The sequence below is a fragment of the Leucopleurus acutus genome (assembly GCF_964270905.1).
Source record: "Leucopleurus acutus genome assembly, chromosome: 11".
Lineage (NCBI taxonomy): Eukaryota > Metazoa > Chordata > Mammalia > Artiodactyla > Delphinidae > Leucopleurus > Leucopleurus acutus.
Genome location: NC_139152.1, coordinates 53,460,642 through 53,486,372, shown reverse-complemented (window position 1 = coordinate 53,486,372; position 25,731 = coordinate 53,460,642). Strand labels below are relative to the sequence as shown.

At 41.8% G+C, this 25,731-nt stretch overlaps 1 protein-coding gene and 1 pseudogene across 3 annotated transcripts in view; both read right to left on the bottom strand.

Moving 5' to 3' along the window:
• Positions 1–5,205: 5,205 nt before the first annotated feature.
• On the bottom strand, positions 5,206–5,940 carry LOC309968381 (large ribosomal subunit protein uL30-like; annotated as a pseudogene). The gene has a single exon. The product of its transcript is annotated as a large ribosomal subunit protein uL30-like (transcript).
• Positions 5,941–25,535: 19,595 nt separating this feature from the next.
• The window catches only part of HMGA2 (high mobility group AT-hook 2), a gene marked incomplete at both ends in the record, with an annotated part of 135,621 nt that continues 135,425 nt past the window's right edge, over positions 25,536–25,731 (bottom strand). The window contains one exon of one of the 2 annotated variants that reach the window (XM_082850262.1): positions 25,536–25,611. In XM_082850262.1, the coding sequence (XP_082706388.1) occupies positions 25,567–25,611 (45 nt within the window). Of the gene's footprint in view, positions 25,615–25,731 lie in introns of both variants that reach the window. The other variant, XM_082850263.1, reaches the window with a different exon arrangement.

Genomic DNA, 25,731 nt, shown 5'->3' with positions numbered 1-25,731 from the left:
ATAAAATGGATAACTAATAAGAACCTGCTTATACAAATAAATAAATAAATAAAAGATATGCATAATTCACACGTTATTATCAGTACATATTATTGTGTATATTTTTATATAGTTATTCCATAAAACAGATTTTTCTTGACTTTAGCAAAGTCATTTATCATGTTGCAATAAAGGTTTTCATTTAATTTGTGTCATATTGGCAGTTAGGCTCTAAAGGATTAAACAATAAAATGTGGGTGTATTCAGTGGATACAAAATTGGATCTATTCATGAGTGCATATTAGAGTAAATATAAAGTCAAAAAGTTAAAATTATTTCTGTCTTCGCGAAAGTTATTTCTTCTAAATAGTTTAAATTGTCTACAAAATTTAAAGGCAAAAATACATATGATAATTAATGCATATCAAAATTTTAAATCAAAATTATTAAACTAAAACTAGTCCATCTCCAAAAAATGTTCATACCAGTGGACTGGTGCTGGGATACCCATGGCAGTTTGACCGTGGGATAAAGAAATGCAGCTGATCCCTTCACAGAGCTAAAGTTCAAGGCTTACCTCTGCAGGGCTCTGTGCCTAATTTACATATATTTAAATTTAAATGTTTTGGAAAAGTTAATTAAATCTTACTAGGTATTTTCATAAAAGTAAAACCATTTGCAAATCTAGAGTTCAATGTTCATCTAATTACCAATGTAAATAATCAGTATCATAGTTCATGCATTAGTTAGATCTAGGTCTACATCTGTAAGTTTAAGAGTAATGACAATGTTTAAAATACTGCCAGTTGTTTTTTCAGAAACCATATGCAACAGTTTTGAATAATGAGATAGTTGGTGGGTATCTTCCAGGCCACAAATTGGAGCATCAAGAGAAGCAAGAAAATTGATGCTCAGTACTGCTGGGAAATGATGCTATTTATGTAAGAGGAAAGGTATGACAAGGTTATTTGTCTCTCTTACCTGAGAACTTCCACTGCTCCAATCCTCTTCTCGCTCAAAGCAGTGTTTCACCTCCAGCACTGGGAATAGCATAACCTGTATACCTTCAGGACAGTCATATACGTATAGTTCAAGGATATGAGGCAAGAGGTGTTTCCCTGCAGGCCTGAAGGATGTTAGTCTTGAGAGCAGTGTTTGGGATTACCAGACACGTGCAGGCCTTGAGTGCCAGATCGTAAGTAATAGAGTTCATGAGCTCTTCAATAAAATGTGTGTGTGTGGTGGTGTGACATGCTGCCAGTATTCTTTACATAGTGTTACCTCCGTGGAGCCCTTGCTTCCTCCAGCAAGAATCCTTGAAATCATCCTGGACCCTTTTCTTTCACATCCTCTATCAAATCCATCTCCTAATCCTATTGGCATTGACTTCAAAGATAATTCTTGAATTTGACCATGTATCCAGCTTCTACCACCACTATCGTAACCAAAGCCACTGTTATCTTTCATCTTTTGTTGGTGCTCTGTGCCTCCTCAGTCATCTGGTTCCACTCTTCCCTCCCCTGATGCCTCCTAAAGTCTATAACAGTAGGCAGTCATCCTCTTAAAACATAAGTAGCAACATGTTGATCCTGAGCTCAAATTACTTCAATGCCTTCCTGCTCCATTTAGAATAAAGGTTACGGTCTTTGCCATGGTCTACAAGGCGGTCCCTCATTTGCCCCCTCTCCCCCTCTCTTTCTTCATTGCCTGCCGTTTACTCTTTGCTTGCTGTATTTCAGCCACAAGGGCCTTCCACTCAGATACGCCCAGCACATGTCACCCTCGGAGCTTTTGTCCTTCTCATTGCCCATAACTGAAACCCTCTATGCCAGAGTCAGCCACTAGTCCTGACCTCATTCCCTGCTGACCCTTTCTAAAAAGCAAACTTTGTCCTCCTCTATTACTTTTTTTTCTTTAGCAATTTTTTAAATTAAAGTATAGTTGATTTACAATATGGTGTTAATTACTGCTGTACAGAAAAATGATTCAGTTATACATGTATACGTTTTTTAATATCCTTTTCCATTATGGTTTATCGTAGCATACTGAATATAGTTCTCTGTGCTACACAGTAGGATCTTGTTGTTTATCCATTCTATATATAAAAGCTTACATCTGCTAACCCAACCTTCCACTCCATCCCTCTCCCAACCCCTTTCTCCTTGGCGACCACCAGTCTGTTCTCCATGTCCATGTTTCTGTTTTGTAGATAGGTTCACTTATGGTATTTGTCTTTCTCTTTCTGACTTACACTTAGTATGATAATCTCTAGTTGCATCCATGTTGCTGCAAATGGCATTATTTCATTCTTTTTTATGGCTGAGTAGTATTCCATTGTATATATGTACCACATCTTCTTTATCCATTCATCTGTCAATGGACATTTAGGTTGTTTCCATGTCTTGGCTATCGTAAATAGTGCTGCTGTGAATTTAGGTGCATGTATTTGTTTGAATTATAGTTTTGTCTGGATATATGCCCAGGAGTGGGATTGCTGGATCACTCCTCTATTCTTTTACTTTGCTATATTTTTATATTGAAACTAAATAAAAATATAAATTTTTATTTAGAAGACTTATCAGCACCTGATATAACATATCTATTTTAAAATGTTGTGTATCTTTCATCCGGATGTGTCATTTTAGATTTGGTTTATGTGGTTCAAGGACCTGACTTAATCCCCTTGCTCTGGAGATGGACATTTTACCCAGGTTTGGCCATTCCTGTCCACAGTGATTGGTTTGAGATTGGACAAGTGGAGCAAATAGGTATCTGCCTAATACAGTTTCTGAAACATTTTGGAAATAGAAACTCTGATTTTGTTGGAGTTGCTAAATTGGAGCTACTAGTAGCCATTCCACCCATCTATGGGAGTAACCACTTGAAAATAAAGACAACACAGAGGAAATTACGCTTAAGAGAAGGAAAGAGAGATTCTTGAATATTTAGTTTGAGCACCTGGATTTTCAGTTCAATGATCCAATGAATTCATCTTTTCACTTAAGCCAATTTGATTTGCAGCCACCAAAAGATTCTGACGAATATAATTACACCGCATTATACCTATATTTACCTCAACATTCTCATACAATGATTTCTGGGTAAATCAGATTTTATTGAAGGGTTGGTGTATCTAAAAAGAATTACCACATGGAGAGTTGTAATAATAATATGATATAGTATATTAATATTATTATCTTAACATAACATACCAGTTATATAATAATAATAATATAATCTAATAATAATCTAATATAATTATAAATAATCTATAATATAAAAATAAATACCCTAAATGTTATACACTAAATACAGCATTTCCCATAGTCTAAGAGAAAACAACCCAAGAAGTTGAACAGTTCACAGGGTGTTTTCTCATCAGTGTTCCATACCCAACCTTACACCTCTGTCCTCATATATGTGCCTTTCTTAAAAAAAAAGCCTCTTGTTTCTAAACTCCCATGGGAGAAACTCCACCCACCTTTTGGGAAATCCTACCCTTATACACAGGATTTGGTTTTATTCCCGGGTCCATCCCTCTTCCCTAGCATTGCACTTCCCGAAGTCTGAGTTTTTCAGCCTATAATAATGCCCAGGGCCGGGAGTGGAATGAGGGACAGTGGTGGGAAGGGGTGGCACCAGCAGGCCAATCCAAGGTGGCCTCTGGAATTTCAAGTACCTCAGAGTAGCCCAGGGCGGCCGTGGGTGTCCCAAATCCAGACTGCTTTTCAGGTCTCCCTGCTAGGGGGAGTGGCAGACATTTTGTCCAACAAGTTATTTCCTCTGGTCCCACAATTAACTGTTGGATCACACACATACAAGCACTAACAATTCTCAAAGGCAATGTCGTCTAGAAAGCAACGATTTTCTAAGCACCCTCCTGGAGTCTTGCAGAGTTGTGTCAGTTCTTTTTCTTGATCCTACCTCTAACCTTTATTAGAAATGATACTCTCTCAGTCATGATGGGAGCATGAGAAGGTCTTACATGTGCCATAATGTATAGGAGCTGATTAAATTTTTAGCCCAGGGATCATCTTCCTCCCCAGTGCCCTGGTCTGGGGGAAGTGAGATGGGAAGTTGTCTACAGAGGGGACAGTTTCATTAACTTAGTTACAATATCTTTCTCCCCTGTTGGGTCTGGGGCTCCTTGAAAGTCCTAAGTTTCACAGCCAGAGTAGATAGTTAATAAACAGGTGCTGGATTAACGAGTGACATCTGCCATGGTTATATTTAGGATTCATCACTCGTGAATATGTTAATGGACTTTATTTATACACATTACTAAACAAATGGATTTGAAGACTTTATTTTGGGCCAAGCTCTTGGTTTTCCAGAAGTTGCTGATTAAGATAAAAATATCCGAGAAGGAAAATAAATCCTTAAGCTCCAGTAAAGTGGAATCAGTTCCCATATTGGCCAGAAGAGGGCAGAGTCCCTGTGGGAATGTGGCAGGATAGATGTATTTTGATATTGCAGAAAGGTTTTGGAGCATAGGCACTGGCTAGGGAAGGGAAGAGTAAGGGGCAGAGAGAATCTGGTGGGAGACAGAGGAAGAAATAATTTCTAAAAGGTGACATAAGATTTTAAAAATTCTGTTTACTCCATCCAAATTCATCATTCATTTATTAATTTATTCCTTTATCAAACATTGCTGAGCGCTTACTACGTGTCAGACTCTGTGCCTGGGGTGAGCAATGCAGAGATGAACACAGCAGACATGGTCTGGGGAGTGTACAGACCAGTAAGGGTTACTGGCATTAAACAATTAAGTGTGTGTGTAATTAATGATTTTGATAAGAGCTATGGAAGAAAATAACAGGATGTTATGAGAACTGCTTTAAGTTGGAGGAGATCTCTCTGATGAAACCTGATGGTTGAAGAGTCATGTGGAAAGTTAGGAGACACGTGTTCCAGGCAGAAGGAATAGCTTGTATGAAGGCCCTGAGGTTGGAGGGGGGTTGGAATCTTCGAGGAATTAAAAGCAGGTCAGTGTGGCTGCACAGGGGTAGCGGCTGCACAGGGGTAGCGGCTGCACAGGGGTAGCGGCTGCACAGGGGTAGCGGCTGCACAGGGGTAGTGGCATGAGGTAGATTTGGAGAGGTGAATGAGGGTCATGCGGGGCCTTTTAAGCCATGCTCAAGGGTTTGGATTGTCTTTTTCTTTCAGTTTGAAAGCAGTCACCGTTTATTAACTGACCAGATTACAGAAATAATCCAGGTAGATACCTTAGTTCATCCTTCTAATAAGCCTATTGATCTGGTGTCAGCATCTCCACCTTCTAGAAGATGGGTGGCCTTTTTCTTCATTACACCTAGTGGAGAAGACAATTTGAAGGGTCACGGGAAGTTGTTTGCTTCTCTGAGACGTTTTCCAACGGAACAGATCTCATGAATCAGATCCTTCATGCAGATGACGCCACATTTACTAAGTGATTGAGCAATCCATGTGTTATCTGTCAGGGCAATTCACTTCTTGTTGATTTTGCCGTAGCCAAACTTGTAGATCAGTTCATTCTCTGACTTCAGGTTTGGGTACTCCCAATGCAATACATGGTTCCACAATCTTCAGCATGTTGACTGAAGCCTCGTTGAGCTTCACAAAGGTGTCACTGAAGACCTGGAGGAGGCGAAGAAGCTGCAGCACCTTTCGGACCTTTGAGCTCACACCATTGCTACCTCTGATCCTGATGACAAGTGCCAATCTGGATTCCTCAGGCACATAGAAGTGGCCAGCTTTTCTTGCCCTCCTAGCCATTCGAATATTGCTTCTGTACATCTGCCTGTACTCCTTGTAACAGTGCTTAGCCTCTTCATTGATAAACTTCCTCCTTGCCTTTCAAAGCATCTTTTGGATAACTTCTCAGGAGCTTGATCTTCAGCTCTGTGAAATTTCTTTGCTTTTTCTTAACGGTTTCTGGTACAGCAGGAACTTCTTTTTTTCCTCTTCTGCACCCTCCATGATTCCAGCCAGAAAAGAGCAGGTTTGGATATTCTTGTACAAGCAACGGGAAGCCCTGAAAGGGTCTTAAGCAGAGGCATGGATCATCTTATTCATATTTTGCAAGATCACTCTGGGAGTTCCCTGGTGGTCCAGTGGTTAGGACTCTGCACTTTCACTGCTGAGGGCCCAGGTTCGATCCCTGGTCAGGGAACTAAGATCCCACAAGCCGCGAGGCGGGCCAAAAAAAAAAATCACTCTGGCTGCAGTGTGGAGAATGAACTGGAGGGCTATTGGGGGAAGCAGGGGTGTTAGGAGGCTGTTACAGTAGTTCAGGGAAAAGACGATGATAGCTTGGACTAGGGTGGTGACAAAACGTGGCAAGAACTGAGTGAATTAGAAACATATTTGAGGACAGACTTGGCAAGACTTGGTAATCGGAGGTTGAGAAAAGGTGTCAAATGTTTTCTGACTACTTTCTATCATGAGCAATTGGGGAAGTCTAGGGAAAGGCAGGCTGGGGGTGTGAGGATGGAGAGTGGAGAGTAGAAAATGAAAAGTTCAGTGTTGGATCCCTGTAGCTTGAGATCCCTGTGAGATACCCAAGTGAAGATATTCTGGCCTGGAGCTCTGAAAGGAGGGCTGAGTGAGAGATTCAAACTTGTGGATCAGCCCTATATAAAAATGGCATCTAGGGGCTTCCCTGGTGGCGCAGTGGTTGAGAGTCCACCTGCTGATGCAGGGGACACGGGTTTGTGCCCCGGTCCGGGAAGAAGCCACATGCCGCGGAGCGGCTGGGCCCATGAGCCATGGCCGCTGAGCCTGCGCGTCCGGAGCCTGTGCTCCGCAACGGGAGAGGCCACAACAGTGAGAGGCCCGCGTATCGCAAAAAAAAAAAAAAAAAAGGCATCTAAAACCATGAATGTGGATGAAGTTACAGAGTCAGGGAGAACACAGAGGGATGAGATGCCCCAGGACTGAATTCTGAGAAACTGTAACCAAGGCAGGGATCACAAACATAGTCTGGATTTTGTGGATTAATGGGAAGAAAGTCCTTTCAGAAATGTATCCAGTGAGGGGCCACCTCATCTTTCTTTCCTTGTAAGGAACTCTTATGTATTAGTTTCCTGCTACCACTGTAACAAATTATCTCAAACTCAGTGGCTTGAAACAATACAGGTTTATTCTCTTCAGCTTCTGGAGGTCAGAAGCCCAAAATTGGTCTCACTAAAATCAAGGCATTGGCAAGGCTGCGTTCCTTCTGAAGGCTTAGGGGAAAATCTGTTCCCTGGCTTTCTTCTGGCTTCTAGAGGCTGCCCACATTCCTTGGTATGTGACCTGCTTCCATCTTCAAAGCCAGCAAATGACAGGTGGAGTTTTTCTCTTGCTGCATCCCTCTGACTCTGAGTCTCCTCTCTCCCTGTTTTATTTCTAAAGATGCCTTGCGATTCCATTGGGCTCACTGGGATAACCAAGGATACCGTCCTCATCTCAGGACCTGCTGATCAGCCGCTTTACTTCCATCTGCAGCATTAAATCCCCCTTGCCATGAAATGTATTGTCACAAATTCACAGGTTCAGTAGATTAGGACATGGGCATCTTGGGGAGTCATTATTCTGCCGACCAAACCTTACAAGTCTTGCTTATTCCTCTTTGGAAAAGTGTAAAAGGGTACACGCTACTCCTCAAGTCCTAGAAGAAAGTCTCCCCTGATAGTCCAAAAGGGTGTGCTTGACAAAAGTGGTGAGATTTGCTTGTGTGTCTGTGTATATTTGTGCACCCATACCTATATTTCAGCAGTTCACCCAGTTGGATAAGAAAGAAGAACAACTAGTGAAGTCATTGATTAGGGACTTGATTATATTTATTCCCTTGTCAACTAGAATAGGGATCCTTGGGCTGTTATCGTAACGAATGTCTCTGTCTTAGCGCATTTGGGCTGCTATAACATAATACCATAGACTGGGTAGCTTGTAAACAACAGAAATGTATTTCTTACAATTATGGAGGTCGGGAAATCCAAGATCAAGGTGCTGGCAGATTCGTAGTGTCTGACGAGAACTCGCTTCCTGGTTCATAAACGGCCATCTCGCTATGAACTTCCAGGAAGGGGTGAAGTATCTCTCTAAGGTCTGTTTTATAACGGCACTAGTCCATTCACGAGGGCTACACCTTCGTAATCACCCCCAAGGGCCCCAACTCCAAATATCATCACATTGTGAGTTAGTATTTTCAACAGATGAATTTTGCAGGATACAAACCTTCAGTTTATAGCAGTCTCTTAGTAAAACATAATGTCACTTAATACTTGTTAGAATGGTAAACAAACAAACAAACAAACAAAAACACCCACAAGTGCCTCCCCACCCCCCTGCCCTGACGATACCGGCACTGTGTATTCAGTAACCTGTAACAATCATTTGTGGCTGGTACCAGTGTCACAGCAACTCTAATCTACACAGAAGGGAATTGAAGTTTTCGGAGGTTACGTAGATGTGCCAAAGTCACCCAGATGATACAAGATTAAGGTGGAGACAGAATTCAGTGCTCTCTGACCCTGGGCCCGTGTCCTTATTTATTCCTTCATCTTACTTCTCTCAGAGCTGTTTTCTATTTAGAGGCAAAATGTCCGAGTTGGACTATGATATATACATACGGAGAATCATATTGCATGTACATATAGATATTATATATACTAATACCTATGAAAAAGCCAAATGCCTACTAACCCATTGAAGTTTTTGATCAATATAGATGTAAAAAAGCAAATAAGGCAGATTGAATGAAATCAGCATTTTTATTACTTGGCTGATATAAATTTTACTTGGACCAATAGGTGTTTGGTTATTTACCCAATAATGTTCCCCTTCCCCCCGTTTTTTATTATGGTAAAATATACCCAATAATGTCTTGTATTAAAAAAGATGAGACTTTGGTGTCTAAATTTTTTTGAGTGAGTTAATGCACTTTCTTGAAGTGAATGCTTATTCATTTCAATTCTCTTTTAAAGAAATATTTGAGGCTACAAACTTATACCTAAGAACCACTTTAACTGTTCCCCATACGTTCTGATATGTAATACCTCGATGGTTGTTCAGGTCTAGATATTTCGTAATTTCCGTTATCATTTCCTTTTTAACTCATGAATTGTTTGGAGGTGCTTTTAATCAAAATGTGGTATTCCTCCTTTTCTATATTGCTGTTGTTGTCTAACCTAGTGATAATGTGGTTAAAATGTATTCTATGACATCAGATTTTTGAAAAATTTCGTGCTGTCTTTGTGACTGGTATGGGATCGATTTGGATAAGTGTTGTATGTGTGCTTGAATAGAACGTGTATCTTCGATTTGGAGAGTACACTTTCATGTAGCTGTAATTAGCATGTTGAATCCACGATGCATGGCCTGCCACAAAAACACAATTTAAAAATTTTTCAGTGGGAGTAGACTTCCTCTGTCCCTGGGGATAAATTCTGGAAATTGTGGTGTCTTTTCTGCGGACTCTGAAGTAATAAACAGTCCTGTTCTCACTTTGGTCCCCAAATCACCATCTCTGGTGAGTGTCTGGCAGGATATATCAATCAGTGCTTCAGTCTGCATTCAGGTTAGATGGTACCTCCCTGCATGTGGATGGCTGTGGGCTTCCTCGGGGGATACGGCTGGCTTCTGGATCCTAGCCTCTTCTCTCTCCCCCATCGGCTTCTTCTTAAGCTGCTGCTCTGTGTGTCTAAGCTTCGTATCTTAGTGAATGGCACCAGCACCCACTGCCTAGGTCAGAACTGGCAATTTTCCCAGACTCCTCTTCCCATTTCCACTCCTATTTCTAGCAAACACCGAGAGTCATCAACTCTGCTTCCCAAATATGTCTCAAATTGGTTCAGTTCTTTCCATCTCTGCTGCTGCTGCCTCTGTTCAGACCACCTTTATCGCTTGCTTCCATCATTGCAATCACCTGAGAGCAGATCCCCATCTCCACTTTGCACCCTACTTAATTCTTTCTGCTGTAGCCAGTGATTTTTCTAAAGTATAAATCTGATTACATCATTCTCTGCTCAACTCATTCAGTGGTTCCCTATAGATCATAGAATAAACTTCAAACTTCTTAACTTCGTTTACACGGTCCTTCAGGATCTGGCTCTGTTTTAAAAAATTTCTCTCCAGAGTCTTGTGTAATCATTTCCCTCTTCCTAAAACAAACCTACACTCTAGCCATTCTTACAGGCCCTAAAATATGCTATGCTTGTTCACCTTGAAACATAATGTGTAGGACTTTATGTCTTTGAGATTGATGATCTTTCTTGAGTTTACACATCTTAACTCCAAAAGAGTGGAGTGATGGGAAAGAGATTAACACACACACACGCACACACACAAATACATACAGATATACACATACATTTGTGTATATGGACACATATATTAATATATATTTTGGATAAATATATGGAAAATGTACATAAGTGTATGCATATATGATGGAAATTAGCAATCACTAAATGCTTTTAAAAATTGTACATGGATATTCAGTTATAGACAGCAGGTTACACAATACATTAATTTTCTCTTCTTCCCTAGATTCCATCAGAATCCTAGTAAAGGCATGTAAAAGCGATAAATCCATGAGTACACAAAGAAGGTGATTGGAATCATTAAAAAATAAGAGATTTCCACATATTTCTGGAATACAGATTCAGCAAATTTTGCAGAGCAGAAGAAGCTGCCTCTTCCACTGCACACAGAGGAAGACAGAGACAAGAGAAATCAGATTTGCCCAGAGGAATCCCAGAAAGACTTAGGATTCTGGAAGTCCAAGTAGAGTAGTGGGTGGTATTTAGGCTTAGGGCTGAAATCCGGGTGATTACATGGGTCAGTGGACTGCCATCCATTTCTCTGGGCATAAAATGTCATCAATTTGCTTTCTCTCCTGAGCCTAGAAGTCAGAGGTGACTTCCCAGGAGACCTCAAGTGTCTTAAAAAAAAAAAAAGAAAGAAAGAAAGAAAGAAAAAAAGAAGACCTCCATATACCTGTGGTATGAAGAGTTGAAAAGATAAAATCAAGAAAATCCCCAGAAAACAAAACAGAGAGAAATTTAAAAATATATATTTAAAATATCCAAGCAATGTAGAGGATTAAACCAGCCCTATCTGATCAACAGGGCATCCAAAAGATAGAATAGAGAAAACAAAGGTGAATAAATTATCAAAGGAACAATATAAGAAAATTTCCCAAGATTAGAGTCAAGTAATCAACTTCTCAGTGAAGCATTCCCAGACTAGCCCATTAAAACTGTAGTCCCTCCACCGAGCCCCTCCTTACTTAATTGTTCTCTTTTCAACTTATAACCACCTGGCATACAATGTATTTTACTTGTTTGTCTAATGTCTCTCTTCCCATTAGAATGTAAGCTCCCTGCAGGTAAGGCATTCGGTCAGTTTTGTTCACTGGGGCATCCTCAGCGGCCTACTCAGTGCTTGGTACAGTCGGTGTTCAATAATTATTTGTTGACTGAATGAATAATAGAATGACTCAAGAGATCTAAACCCTCATCTGCTGTGGAAAGAATTCAGTTGATAACGCCTCAAACTGGTTTCTCAATAAAATGATATATAGGCCTATAATTTAGAAATATGAGACAACCCCCTGAAGCAATTACTAAAACAGTCAAAGGCACTTAACTGCATCTGAGGAATAAGATGGGAGAATAGGAGTGGGAGCGGGCAAGTCGCTGTTGATTTTCATCGTAAGTTATTGCAAACTATTTGCTTTTTTCACCATGTGACTGTACTTTTTTGTTTGTTTGTTTTGTTTTTTGGGTTTTTTTGGCCGTACGCGGGCCTATCACTGTTGTGGCCTCTCCCATTGCGGAGCACAGGCTCTGGACGCGCGGGCTCAGCGGTCATGGCTCACGGGCCTAGCCGCTCCGCAGCATGTGGGATCTTCCCGGACCGGGACACGAACCTGTGTCCCCTGCATCGGCAGGCGGACTCTCAACCACTGCGCTACCAGGGAAGCCGTGCACTATTTTTTTTTAAGAGTGTATATGTCTTAGAAAACATTTTGTATTTATTTTCTGTAAATATATATCAACAATAATAATAGCTAACATTTATTGAGCACTTATTACATGCTAGGCATTGTGCTAAGCTTTATATGGATTCTTGAGGAATGTATTACATATCTGTTGTCATTTTACATGGATTGAAAACATCTGGATTTAACTTAAAAATAGAAAAAAAAAAACTCACTCAATCCCCAAATGTAAATATTTAGTAAGCTTAAACTCAATCGAATAAATTCTGCTTCTCAATCTTCATAACAAAGATATGAATTTGATATGCCTCTTCCTCTCCTTAAAATGCAAGAAACAAAGCATCATGCCATATTTTTTAAAGTTTTTATTTATTAGGAAATCTTCATAGAACTGCAAAAGCACCTGTCAACAGGAACTATAGAAACTGAAGGAAAAATTGTGCGTAAGCTCTTTTGGAGACATCTGTCTGTGTCATCTGCTTGCTTTCCCACCACCCTTCTTTCCACATTTCTCTTTCAGTCGGTTCATCTGAAGTGTAATTGACCTTTGTTTCAGGAAATTTATGGGATTTTCACAACATGAAATGGCTTCTGACAGAGTCATTTTTGGGCCTCAGCTCTGATCTGCTTCCTCCTGTCTGTGCCCGGATATTCTGCTGTGACGCCATCCATCACTGGTTCAGGAACACATGGTGCCGTCACCGCGGCAAATCATTCTTCCATCATTGCAGAGGTGAAATTGAAACATTGATAGCTGTTAACAAAAATCCTTTTAGCACAGTTCTGTCGTTTGGACGCTTCTGGGGTTTAGACTGTACTCTGGATCTGTTGGGAGCAGCCCCTTCTTCCCTTTCCTTTTTGCTTGACTAAACTCCTCCTCATTTCTCAGGCTTCAGCTGAGATGTGCCCCTAGAGAAGCCTTTCTCGACAATGATCCCACCTGAATGTGGATCCTGCAGCTCCCGGAGTATCCCTCTGACATTGACTTCATAGACTGACTTGTTGCTTCCATTTATTTTCAGCCTCCTGTGCTGGACCTCATGATCCCTGGGCACAGAGACTGAACTCTTCGTCTTGCTACCTCCAGCACACGGTGTGGTGCCCTGGTATGTAGTAGGTGCTCAGTAACCATTTGAATGAATGAATGAATGAATGAATGAATGAAAGCCACTGTCACTGTGTACAGTTCCACTTTAGTTTCACATACTGAGTACGTATGAAAAATAACAACCAAAACAACTGGACAGCTGTGCTTAACAATTTCTGAGTGAAAGGCTAATGAGTTAAATAATCTTGGCCTAAATCCAGAAGTTAAGGGAAAAAGAGATAGCGAGAAGGCTGTGCATACTTCCTGTGTTCTGTAGGAAATAAATATTTCCTAAGCTCTTTTCCTCCAGCAATTTCCGAAGTTGAGAATGCACCATATAATTTTATAGCCCCATGAAAGAAGAAAGTAAAATGCTTTCAAAATGGTTTGTGCCACATGCTGTAACTTAGCCTCTTATTTATGGCTTGAAAAATAGGTGAGGGAAAGTTGTTATATATTCCTATTTCTTCAGAGCTTTGGATAATAGTTAACAAAGACCACACTGAAAATTGAACTTATCACTCATGAGATCAGCTTCTGAATTATGTGAAGCCAAAAAGTTTCCAATACAGTCCCCTCCGCCACCAATCCCTCCATCCCCTCAGCTGGCATGAGAGAAGCATCGTAGTTACTTCATGCCTTTTCTACTGCTGCTCTTCATTGGACCAGAGCTAATATGCGCTGAATGCCCTTCCAAATGACAGGAAAAAGTTGAAAGAGAACTTTAAAGGTGATTTTAAAATTTTAATCTAAGGCTAGTTGAAAGATGATTGTTTAAGGTCATTCTGTGATTATTGGGAAATTGGGCAAGATTTCATTTTTTAGTTCAAGTATGTGACAGGCGAAGAAATAGCAAATCAAAGAGAAAAATAGAAGAACAAAATTATTCTACTTTGATGGCTTATGTGTTTTATCTGTGATGCTAGATTTTCAGTTTATGTAACTCTGAGGGAAAATGGATACATCAGGATGCTATTAATAATAATTGTGGGAAATTTTTCATTGATTTATGTGAGATCAGACTCTGGCCCATTGTCTCTTTTCATTCGGCAGTTTTTTCTTTTGTAAGAAAAGTACTTTGGTTAAACAGAGTGTATCATTGACCTGAATGGTGTTCCAGAGACATATTTAGTTACAAGTTGAAACAGTGTTGGTCCCAAATCTATTACCAGAATAATAGTCACATTATCTCTCATTCATCTATGGGTGATAATATGTGATGTTTCAGTTACTTTCTTCACTAGCTCTACTTTGTTTACTAGACCCTAGTTAGCATTGTATATTGTTATTATTATTATTTATGCTTAATTATGAATTACTTTTTATGTTATCTTAAGTTTGAGGAAGGACGTATCTCCCACACATATTTAAAGTTAAGTATATATATAAATATATTAATATATAAATTAAAATATAAATATTAAGTTAAATTTATTTAACTTAAATTATATTAAGTTAAATATATAAATATACATTTTATACATACATACATGTATGTATATGTGTTACATATATATATACACATATAACTGCAGTGGTTGTGAAATAGACAAGCTCTCTCGTGAAACTCCACTGCTGACTATGAGGTTGCTATTTTGCCATCTGTTGGTTTCAGACTCCAGTAGCTTCTGTTATCAGTCCAGGAAGTTCCTTGTTTCTCTAACCTGGAAATATAATAGGAAGCCATGTACACGTGAGCTATGGGAGAGCCAGGAAGGGTTCCCCCCATCCGTTACTCTTTCCTTATTCTAAATTCTCATCACTTGGAACTGATTCCTTTGTGTTTAGGTTTTGTGGACATCTTGGTATCACAGAATCCTAGAATTTTAAACCTAGAAGGAATATTAAAGATCTGATCCAACCACCTTCCTAAGCCTGTAGATAAGGAAACTGAAATTCAGAATTTTGTCCAAGGTTTTACACTCTTGAGGGTGGTAGAACCACTAGAATCAAGGCCTTCTGAAGGTCACTTCTGCTGACTCTCACTGTGTTCATTCATTTCTTCGCTCTTTAATTTACGGCATAGTCAGGATTCTTCCGGGTGAAAGTGAGAAAAACCCAAATCTGACATACTTCAAGGAAAGAAGAAACGTTATTAGCCTCTGGGCACGATAGGCTCAAATAATGTCTTCCACACTTGGACTGTCTCCAAATCTTGCCTCCTGTCTGTGTGGGCTTCATCCTCAGGCAAGTTCATCCCGTTGCTGTGGCAACACGCCTTCCTCTTCACCACCCTCCCCTCAGAAGTTGCAGGCATGCATCCTACCAGCTTTCATTCCAGCAGAGTGAGAAAGGCTCATTCTCCTAGTTAGTCCCGGAAAAGTGGTGACATGAAATCTCACGGGTTTGCCTTGGGTCATGTGCCTGAACCTATCAGGGGGTCAGAATAGATCAACGGGCCTAGCTTAAGTCACATGCTCTCCCCTGCCACCAGGGGAATCTCATAGGCTGAGAGTGAGGGGGAGGAACTTCCTCCAAAAAATTAAAAAGCAAATAAAAATCGGAGTGCTGTGGCAGAGGAAAGTAAAATAGAGACCAAGCCGTTTAAAGCAACCACTATCAGCTTCAAGTCCATACTGCATCTCAGACACCGTGCTACGTGTTTGTCTGGGTAGCATCTGTTGTTCGTTCATTTGCCTACCGGTTGTTTTTTTTTAAAAATGAACATGCTGGCCGAAAGCTGAACTGACAGTAATGGAGTCAAGGAGAGATTACATTGGATGTGTTGAGGGGGTGATGGGAGACAAAGGGGAGAGGTTTGGGGTGCAGAATCCTGCACAGGGGAGGAAAAGTGAGGTCTGAATGAAGGTCAGCAGGGGCCCAGAGTACAGGAGAGACCTTGGAAAAGTCCTATGAGAGGCTGCCGGTCTCCACTGGGCTATCTGCTCGGTCTCAGCTCTGCTCCCTGAGCAGATAACCCCGTGGAGATGCGGCGCGGTTGATTCATTCATTTGTGCACGCATTTTGGGAAGGCCTTCTGTGGCCAGCTGCTGTGCCAGGTGCTAGGGAGGCAGAGGTGGTAAGACGGATCTTCCCTCATCGTCCCCCCGGGGGCATGTTACACAAAGCTTCGTGACAACTGCAGGAATTGCTACCAGGGAGAAGTCCAGAGCGTTCCAAGAAAATATACAGAGGACCTGACTGTGTGCAGGATGTGGGCAGGGAGAAAGGCAGAGAAGGTCCCCTAGAGTAATACTTGAACTGAGGCTGAAGAACTGGAGGAGGCTTGCTAGGGCGGAAGAGAGACCAGGAGAAGAGAAGGAATTCCAGGCAGAGGGTACTGCAGCCTGTGCAAAGGGGTTCAGCGTTGTTGGGGAACAGTGGGGAAGGCCAGTGACTGCTCAGGCTGGAAGAGGAATAAGAGCCACTCGCTTCGGGCCACTGGAAAGACTTTGAACTTTATTTGCAGACATTCGGCCTGTGATCAGATTTGTGTTTTTAGAAAGATCCCACTTGCTGAGGGTGGAGAAAGAATTGAGGGGGGCGGGTGAGACTATACAGCCAGGGCTTAAAGAGGGGATAGCGTAGAAGTGGCAACAGAGTTGGAGAGAAAGCAATCACAGTCAAGAGGTGACTTGAGGACGTGGGGTGTGAGGGCGAAGCTGGGGCGAAGTGAGAGTAGCATTGCCATATATGCACTACTGAATGTAAAATAGCTGGCTGGTGGGAAGCAGCCGCATAGCACAGGGAGATCAGCTCAGTGCTGTGCGATGACCTAGAGGGGTGGGATAGGGAGGGCGGGAGGGAGACGCAAGAGGGAGCGGATATGGGGACGTGTGTATGCATATGCTGATTCGCTTTGTTGTGCAACAGAAACTAACACAGTACTGTGAAGCAATTATACCCAATAAAGATCTATTAAAACAAAATAATAAAATAGCAAAACATCTGAAACAAAACAAAACAAAAAGAGGTCTTTGAATTTCTTAGTATTGGAAAGGTGACTTCAGCAATAGTTGGACAGGCAGTGCAATATACCCATGGGTTTGTGAAAGTTTCACATTTTCGTTAGCTGGTTGAAGAGCAGGTTTTATTTTCCATGACAGTATTAAATTGGCTGGGGATTAGGCTGAATGTAATTGTTTTATGGCCAAATGGATCCCATTGTAATAGTGACCATATATCAGCCTGCCAAGTGCCTGATTTAAGAGTACAAGGCCACAGGGAACTTCTCTGAGTCTACAGATTTGCTGACTAAAGATAAAGGAATGGAACCTTAAACTCTGGCAGTCCCGCAGAATGTCCTGGGTCTTAACGGTCTTGCTTGCTACAGTTTAGATAATCCCTTAAATCTGTAAGAGTTCATATATGTAGACTCTGGAACTATATTCTTGGATTGATGAATGGGATGAATAGCCAGGTTCAGATGCTCTGCAGTGCCATGGAAGAATTCCAGTTGATGTGGGGCAAAGACTCCAAGACTGGGTGTGCCGTAATGATGGTGGTCTTCTGGAAAACCAGCTTTGCCAAAATGAATTTGAGCCTGGGAAGCTAGAATTAAATATGTTAGGGATGTGCACCCGAAGGAAAGTGTATCCTGAGCAGTGACTGATAGGATAGTCTACGGTTGTACAATAGTCTAGAGAACAAAGTGTGGAACCAGAGTCAGGGACTTACGGCTCTGCCATTTACCAGCCCTGCCTCCCAAGCCAGTCATGCTTTCTGAGCCTCAGTTAACCCATTTTTAAAGTAAATATAACAATAATAATAATACCTGCTATGTCACCCAGCATGGTGCTGAAGATGAAGATGACGAAATGAAGATGAAAAGAAACGAAATTTGTGAAAGTGCTTTGTAAGCGAAAAATGAAGATGCTAAAAGAATTGTCATTATTTGTTCCAGTCAAGATAGGCCAAATTGTACCATGGTCAGAAATAGCAACATCTTGCCTTAAAACAAGGTCTCTTTCTTGCTCCTTCCGGCAAAGTCCACTGCCCGCTTGGCAACTCTTAGGGTATCACTCTTCCATTCATGTTTTTAGGGACCCTTGCTCACATTGACCTCACCTCACTTTCTGGTTATGCAGTGGGCCCCACTGGCTGGACCACTGTAAAAAGCAGCTGCTGTTTCTCCCCCTCTCCTGGGTTTGTTTTCTCTTCTGCAAGTGCGTTTGGAGTTTTCTTTGGGCCATCAGCCATTTCATGCTTTTTTTTTTTTTCTTGTTTGTTTGTTTTTTGCGGTACGCGGGCCTCTCACTGCCGTGGCCTCTCCCGCTGCGGAGCACAGGCTCCTGACACGCAGGCTCAGCGGCCATGGCTCACGGGCCCAGCCGCTCCGCGGCATGTGGGATCTTCCCGGACCGGGACATGAACCCGCGTCCCCTGCATCGGCAGGCGGACTCTCAACCACTGCGCCACCAGGGAAGCCCCCATTTCATGTTTTACACGGCGCTGGCTCTTCTCCACACCACCAGTTCAGTCACCAGGGGAAATTGCACACAGGAGAATCTCCTTGTTTCCTCTCTTTTTCTCTTCTGGAATAAGCAGTCACTTATTCCTGACTGGTCCAAGGAGACTAGTATCCTTAGGTGACCAAAGGGAAATCTAAAGGGGGTACAGAGTTCAGTGGAAGAGGACTGGGCAGAAGAGAACTATCAGGTGGCCTGAAGAATGCTAATGAGAAGGTGAGGGGCGAAGACTGGCTGTAGAAGTGCATTTAGCTTCGCCTCGTTAGGCCGGGGGGCTAGAGCTGGAGGCTGGAATTTGGAGGGAGAACTGGAGTTAGGTGCTAGGATCTGGGAGGAGGAAGACCCCCGAGAAACCCCCCTCCTCCAACACTGTGATACATTGAACCAAGAACAAAGTCAGGAGCCTGGAGCAGCCGGGGCTGAGGGCTGGACTGAATGGCAGAAGGGAAGAGACCCCACAAGCAAAGGAAGCTGCGGGGCATCAGGGACCCCTAAGACCATTGCTGTAATGGAGGTGATGTGCATTTTGCTGATTTTTCAGGGGTGATTCCTTTTAGTAACCAAATCCATTGAGATCAAACACAATGCAAACCACAGTGGGAAAAAGGAGTCTGTTACCTATATTAATGATTTCCATGCATGGAATGTACAACCAAAATCGGGTTTGAAAACCTTGATACCTTTTGGACCACGTCTGTGGATATCCCTGTGTGCAAAGATCAAATAATGGTAGAAACTAGAGGAAAACATGCTAGCTTTAAGCCCACCCTGCAGCCGGAGTCCAGATAACAGAAATAACCAACCCTGTATAGCACCATCTATATGCTGAGTGCTTTTCAGCATTTCACCTATATTGATTTCTTTAATCCTCACAACAACGCCTTTTTTTTTTTTTTTTTGGCCACGCTATGCACCTTGTAGCAGGATCTCAGTTCCCCGGCCAGGGGTTGAACCCCGGGGCCACGGCAGTCCTAACCACCGGACTGCCAGGGAACTCCCGCAACAACGATTGTAGATAGATGCTGTTATTATTTCTATTTAAAGATGAAAAAAAAAACGATCCCAGAATAGTTATGTGACTTGCGAGTTAGTGGGAGAGCCAGGATTCAAACCCAGGCAGTCTAGTTCCAGAGTCCACACCTTTTGCACCATATGGGGCAACGGGATGTCTTCTCCTGTGTCCCTGGTCATCACCACCTTTGCAAGGGGGTTGAACGACCTGCATCTTTTGGAGTGATGCCACTTAAATGGCAACTCTCTTCCTTAGATTCCTCTGTGACATAGCTGACATGGCCTGCAGAACCAGCAAACGCCAGTCAGTGACATGGCTTGGGAGGTCACTAGAGCTCCTGGGATCTCAAATATTCAGGGAGAAGTTGTGGCCGGGAGTTACAGGACTCCTCTTTCCTCCTGCCTCTCTGGCTTCTCAGAGGAAGCAGACCACTAGGGCTAGATCTGCATCTTCTATTTTTTCTCCTGCAGCAAGTTTCTTCCTAGGTAGGTACCCCGCCCTCCCTCCACCACCCGCCCTCCACATCTAGGTTCTAGCAGTGAAGCATTTTCAAATGTTGTTACTCCATGTTTCCAAGAATGTCTGCTTAATCTAGGATTAGGGCAGCCGCAAAACAGGTGGAATCGCAAGTGAGAAAATAATCAGATGAGAGAAGGGGAGATGGGACTGACAGATCACAAGGGGTTGGATCAAGTACAGGGGTAGGATTAGGGTCCTGGAAGGCTGTTAGGAGTGAGGCAGGGACGACCCCTGGATGAATGAGGGTAGAGGCAGGTATTAAGGTTGTGAATCAGGCTCAGAGGTGGGAGACAAGAACCCAAGTATTATAAAGTGGACACAAAGTGGGGTGCTGCTCACTGACATGAGGCCTTTCCCATAGGCTCTACCGGGACTGGGTATGAGAGTAGGACAGAGGCATGGCTGCCTCAGCATGGATGGAGTCCCGAACGCAGAGGAGGAAGCGGGGGGCAGAGGGTCATTCTGCAGCTACTTCACACCTCCTTGAGGAAGAGACCAGATGGCCAAGTTTTACAGATGGCTAAGCTCAGACTGTGGGTGTAGACCTCTGTTGTTGCCTTCTGACTCTGGTCGTTATCTATCTGCATTCCCTATTTCACAAGTAATTTTTATTCTTTTCAACTTCTCTTCCTCTTTTAGGCCAGATTTCTTAGAGCTGAAGAGCAATTGCTCAAGGATGACCTTGCCTAACTTGAAGCATTACTTGTTCAATAAAACATTAATCTTATGTAAATAAAACTTGATAGGAAGTGCATCCATGCTGCCCTGGTCCCCTCTCTTGGGCTTCTTGTTTCCCTTTTCTGAAGTTTCATTCACTGGTCTCTAATCTCAGCTTGCATCACGTCCCACTGACTAGATTGTTATTCATTCTGTAGTACTGTTTTTATTGCTGCCCAGACACCTAAACAACTTACCATCCCTGAATTCACCAGAGTCGAGCACCCCTAGCCCTGTTAGAACATTCCCCTCCACCGCCGGCCCCCGCTTATGAAATGCTACACTGGCTGAGACTCGGTGTCCCTGCAGCCCCAGGATCCTTCTCTGATGACGGCGCTACAGCCCTTGTGTGAGAGGATCTGCGATTTGCCTCTGATATTGGCAGAGAGTTCAAGATGCGTCGAGCCACTTTCAGGGTAACTCAATAAGGTTCTATCTACAGAGCTCTCTCTTGAGTTCAGCTCCCTCAGGAGAAGTTTTGACTCTCCGTATGTAGGAAGTCTCATTTACCTTTATTGCCCCAAATGATATCCAGTACATATCAGAGGCTCCTCTGATATTTGAATGCATTGGCTGATTTTTTGGACATCCTCCTTGAACTTAGGTTTAAACTTAAGAGATTTCTTAATAACTTTCACAAGTGTACTACTTATTGTTTGAAAGCAATACTTTAACTTTTCTAAGAAGAAAAGGAAAGAAAAGCTTACTCAGAGATCATTTAATGAGCATTAACTCTAAAATACGGGAAGTTCTTTCATCCCATTTACCTACTTACCCTATTCTGGACATAGTATGTCCTTTCTTAGTCTTTCTTTTTCAAGCCAAAGATTCTCTCTTGGTTTCTTTGTTTTCAAGAAGTAATTTCTTCTCACGTGCTTTTCTATATTAATGAAAATGAAGAGACCAAATATGGGTTACATTAAATACACTTGGCCTGTCTGTTATTAGACTGAACTAACGATCCACCCCAGCAGGAAACAGATTTCCCTCCTCTAAGTTCTTACAACTTGTTGCCTCAGCAGTTTACTCGGTTCTTCTTGCAGGCTGCCTGTATTTTTGTACCTGCATACTTTTTTTCCAAGGAGATAATATTTTGAAACCCCTCTTGGTCTGGAACTTAAAGCATAAAGTAGGCACTCACAAAATATAGGCTGTGAAAATAAATAAATGAAGAAATGAAGTAGTACATTTGACAATAAATTTCCTGACAGGAGATTTCTTAAAATGAACAAGCGCTTCCTAAGAACTAAACACAGAGCGTTTTAGTGACAGTGGTGGCAGCACAACCCAGAGGATTTGGCTTTAAAAAATCCTGGATCTACTCCTAACCACCAGCAGAGTTATAAAGATGATCTTGAACTTGGTGGAATGATTCTGACTCTGCTTATAGGTTTTACAGAGTAAAAAGATTCCTATTCAGTAGACACTTTGTGACTTTCATTTCTTCTTCTTTTCACCAAACGGTTGGACCTCTACAGATATTAAGTCAAAGATAACTGACATATCAGTTACTCCCATTACAAACTTTGTAGATGCAGGCCTTCAATGGAAATTCTCTAGTTTTAAACTGTAGACCATTCTTCCTTTACATTTCTTTAAGGTCATCTTTGTAGCGTTAAATGTCAGGCTACGAAAGGTGAATTTAGGGCAGTTGATTTAAGAAGTATGATACAGCCTTCGCTCAGAATCCACGGGGCATTGGTTCCAGGAGCCCCTGCCAATACAAAAACCCAAGGATGCTCCAGTCCCTTATATGAAATGACTCAGTACAGTCGGCTCCAGGGAATCCGTGGTTGGTCGAATCCGCGGATTCGGAACCCGCAGAGGGCCTTCTGTACTTTAAAACTTTATGTTCGTGTGTGTAGAGGTGTGGGTGCACACAACAAAACGACTTGTGAATGTCTCTCTCCTTGACCTGTTTTGACCAAACTTTATTACTCATTTAATGGAGTCATGATAAAGAGTAGGAATCAAAACACATGGGGATCACAGAGGCTGTTATGTTTATTGTGCAGAACAGACAGTGATAATCCACTAGAGAAATACTTTCAACGAGCAAGCGATTCAAAGTACAATCATAGACAGCAACTCTACATGAAGAACAAAGTTAGAAGACGCTCAAAGAAACAGGGAGAAAGTCAACTGCAGTTCAACGTCTTGATACTTTTCTCCTGCACACATACCTAACTTGCAGAAATGGTAGAAAAGTTAAATGTCCAGTCTTACTTAGCCTGAGACCAACAACAGCAAAGAACAGTCCTATAAAATTTATCTCCCACAAAAATAAACTATATATATAAAAATTTTATGATGTTCTTACTGTTCCATCGGCCACAAGCTTTTTTCAGTATGAAAAATGAGGTATACTGGGGCTTAAGAGGTAGTAGTGTGTTTTGATTGTACAACGTATAGGAAATAAGAGAGTAATTTCATCAGAGATGGAAACTGCCGGGTGCTCCGAGTTTGGCCAACACGAGCAACTGCTTTAGTTTTGAGCCGGCCAGTGAGGTTTCAAAAGGCCCAACCCAAGATACGGAACGGGGCTTCTTATGAGCCACTGTTTAGTTGCTTATTTAATGCACAGTTAACAGTAATGTTGAGTTTTAATTCTCTCCATAGCTCCTTTGGTGATTCACAACAGTGAGCAATCTGCCAGTCTCAGAGAGGTATGTGGCCTTTGAAACTACCTCCCTGAAGCGGCTGGAAGAGAGATGGTTTTGAGTTTCATTTGGCATCAGTACTAAAAGCCAGACTGACACAAGCCGTCATGAGAAGCTACCTCTTGGCCCAGTTGATAATACCATGTTAAAAAGTCAGCACACTCACTAGGAGAGAAAGGAATAAAAACTCTACATAAGAAGCGTTCAAAATAAATCTGGTTGAGACATATTACAAAAATCACATTTGTGTAAAATACATGAAAATATCTGTCAAGCATTTTCTCATATTCAACTAATCTTCAAAACACATATTTTTGATTGCATCATGCAAAAGCTGAGCTTGTTGCATCTCACCTACAAAGCTTCAAGTTTCTTTGAAGGTTGGCTTTATTTTATTTATTTGCAAAAAAGTATGTAAAAACATGTTCCTTTCTATCAAAAGCCTTTTACAAAAATAGTTTTGAGGAGGGTTAGCTGCAGTCTGAACTATTTCAAACATTGACAAAAATGAATGCTGCAAGTAACAAGTTCATTCCTTTTGAAGTCTGGAGGTAGGTCTTTGCAAGTCAATGAGTCCATTTCCTTAAACAATTCATGTGAGGTACAAACTTGGAGGGTGATATTTAAACATTACAGTCAGATTTTGTGTGACGTGTAGTGTAAGGAGGAAAAATATCCTTAAGAACCTAGGAGCGACTTGGTTAAAAAATATTCAAGTTAATGTGGAGAATCTAGCAGAGAAGCTGAAACAAGTATTTGTAAAATCTTAATTAAAAAAAAATCCCATAGAAAAATACATAGCCATGCTGAAACACAGTAAGGAGACTGCTTCTTCAACTGTAATTAAGTGTACAAAAAGAACTGTAGGCGATTAGCATCACCTACCCATTACTTTTCTTTTTCTTGCATTGCTTGTGTATAGCAGCATGTAGTAAGTACTAAACTGTAAATTAACTGTAATATTCAGAGGTAGTATTGAGCAGTGGGGTTGTATTGCATCTCTGGCTAAAAGTGCAGTTTGAGTGAAGAGATGGTGAGCTGAAATCAAAGTAAAGCACCTCAGCCAACCATCCTATGTCAAAACGTGTTACTTGAAGTAACACATAAGCTTCATTTGAGGTAAGTGGTATTCAGGTCTTTCACAGAAACTGATACACAATGGAGAGAGAGAGAGAGAGCCTGCTTTTTTGTTGCCGTTGTTCTTTAAATTGTAGTATCAACTATAGCAAAAGAAATTTGGATTTCGCCCCTCTCACCTCATAATCCAGGTGAGCTCATCATGCGTTATTCTGTTGTACCTTTTCATTAAATTACAAAGAGGATAATTTTACTTGTCTAGGTTCCTTAAAATGCTTTGAGGCTGACAAGTGTGATTTATTGCTAAATGGCATTTGGCTCTGTAGGAAGTAGATTCTACCCGGATGAGGGTTCCTGAAAAAAAAAATGAGGGCCGTGAGTAAATTTATTACTTCTGCTGATATGGGTGGCATCCATAAATAAAGGAGTTGGCAATCTGAGTTTGCTTACTTCCCTTTTTGAAAAGTGAACATCACCTTTTCTGGTTTGTTAAGCTGGATGAAAGGATACATCAGCATTTCGTCTCATTTAGAAATAAAAGTAAAAATTAAAAAAAAAATCATCAAGTAAGTGTCTACAAGGTTATATGAAAAAGAGAGAAGTAGTATCTAGTCCTATCTTTGGTGTTCTAAACAGAAGCTTCACTACTGCGAGCGGGTCGGGTGGTGTCTGAGGCAGTCAGTGTTTCCCACCGCGCCTCTCCTAGCGTTCGGAATGCCCAGCGTCACGCGGGTGACACGTTTCTGGTTTGGATGCAGTGCAGTGATTGACTAAACCCGATTCAGAGGTTCTTCTCACCCACCCACTCCTGCTTATCAGATCCACAAACTATTAGTAGGTTAAGGAAAAAGAGAACAGTAATTAAAAGTTGCATTGTTAAACTGTGTCCCCTGTGTTTACAGCAGTTTTTCACTAAACCTGGGACCGTGAAGGGATTACAAAGAAGGTGATTAATATAGTCCTTTTTAAGGTTACGTGACTTCTCCCCCCACCCCCGCCCCTCCCCCGCCCCGCCCCGCCCCCTAACCCCAGATGAAAGTGGAAAGACCATGGCGACAGAGAGTAAGTGGTCACTGCAGTGTCTTCTCCCTTCAAAAGATCCAACTGCTGCTGAGGTAGAAATTGAATGCTGGCGCCCCCTAATCCTCTTCCGCAGACTCTTGTGAGGATGTCTCTTCAGTCTCCTCCTGGAACACACAAAGGGCACAACCATTACACTGTGTGGGCTGTTCAGACAAACAGTTCAGAGGTGACCTGTTTCCACAGCACATTATGCTGGCTTCAAAAGAGGATGCGGATGATTG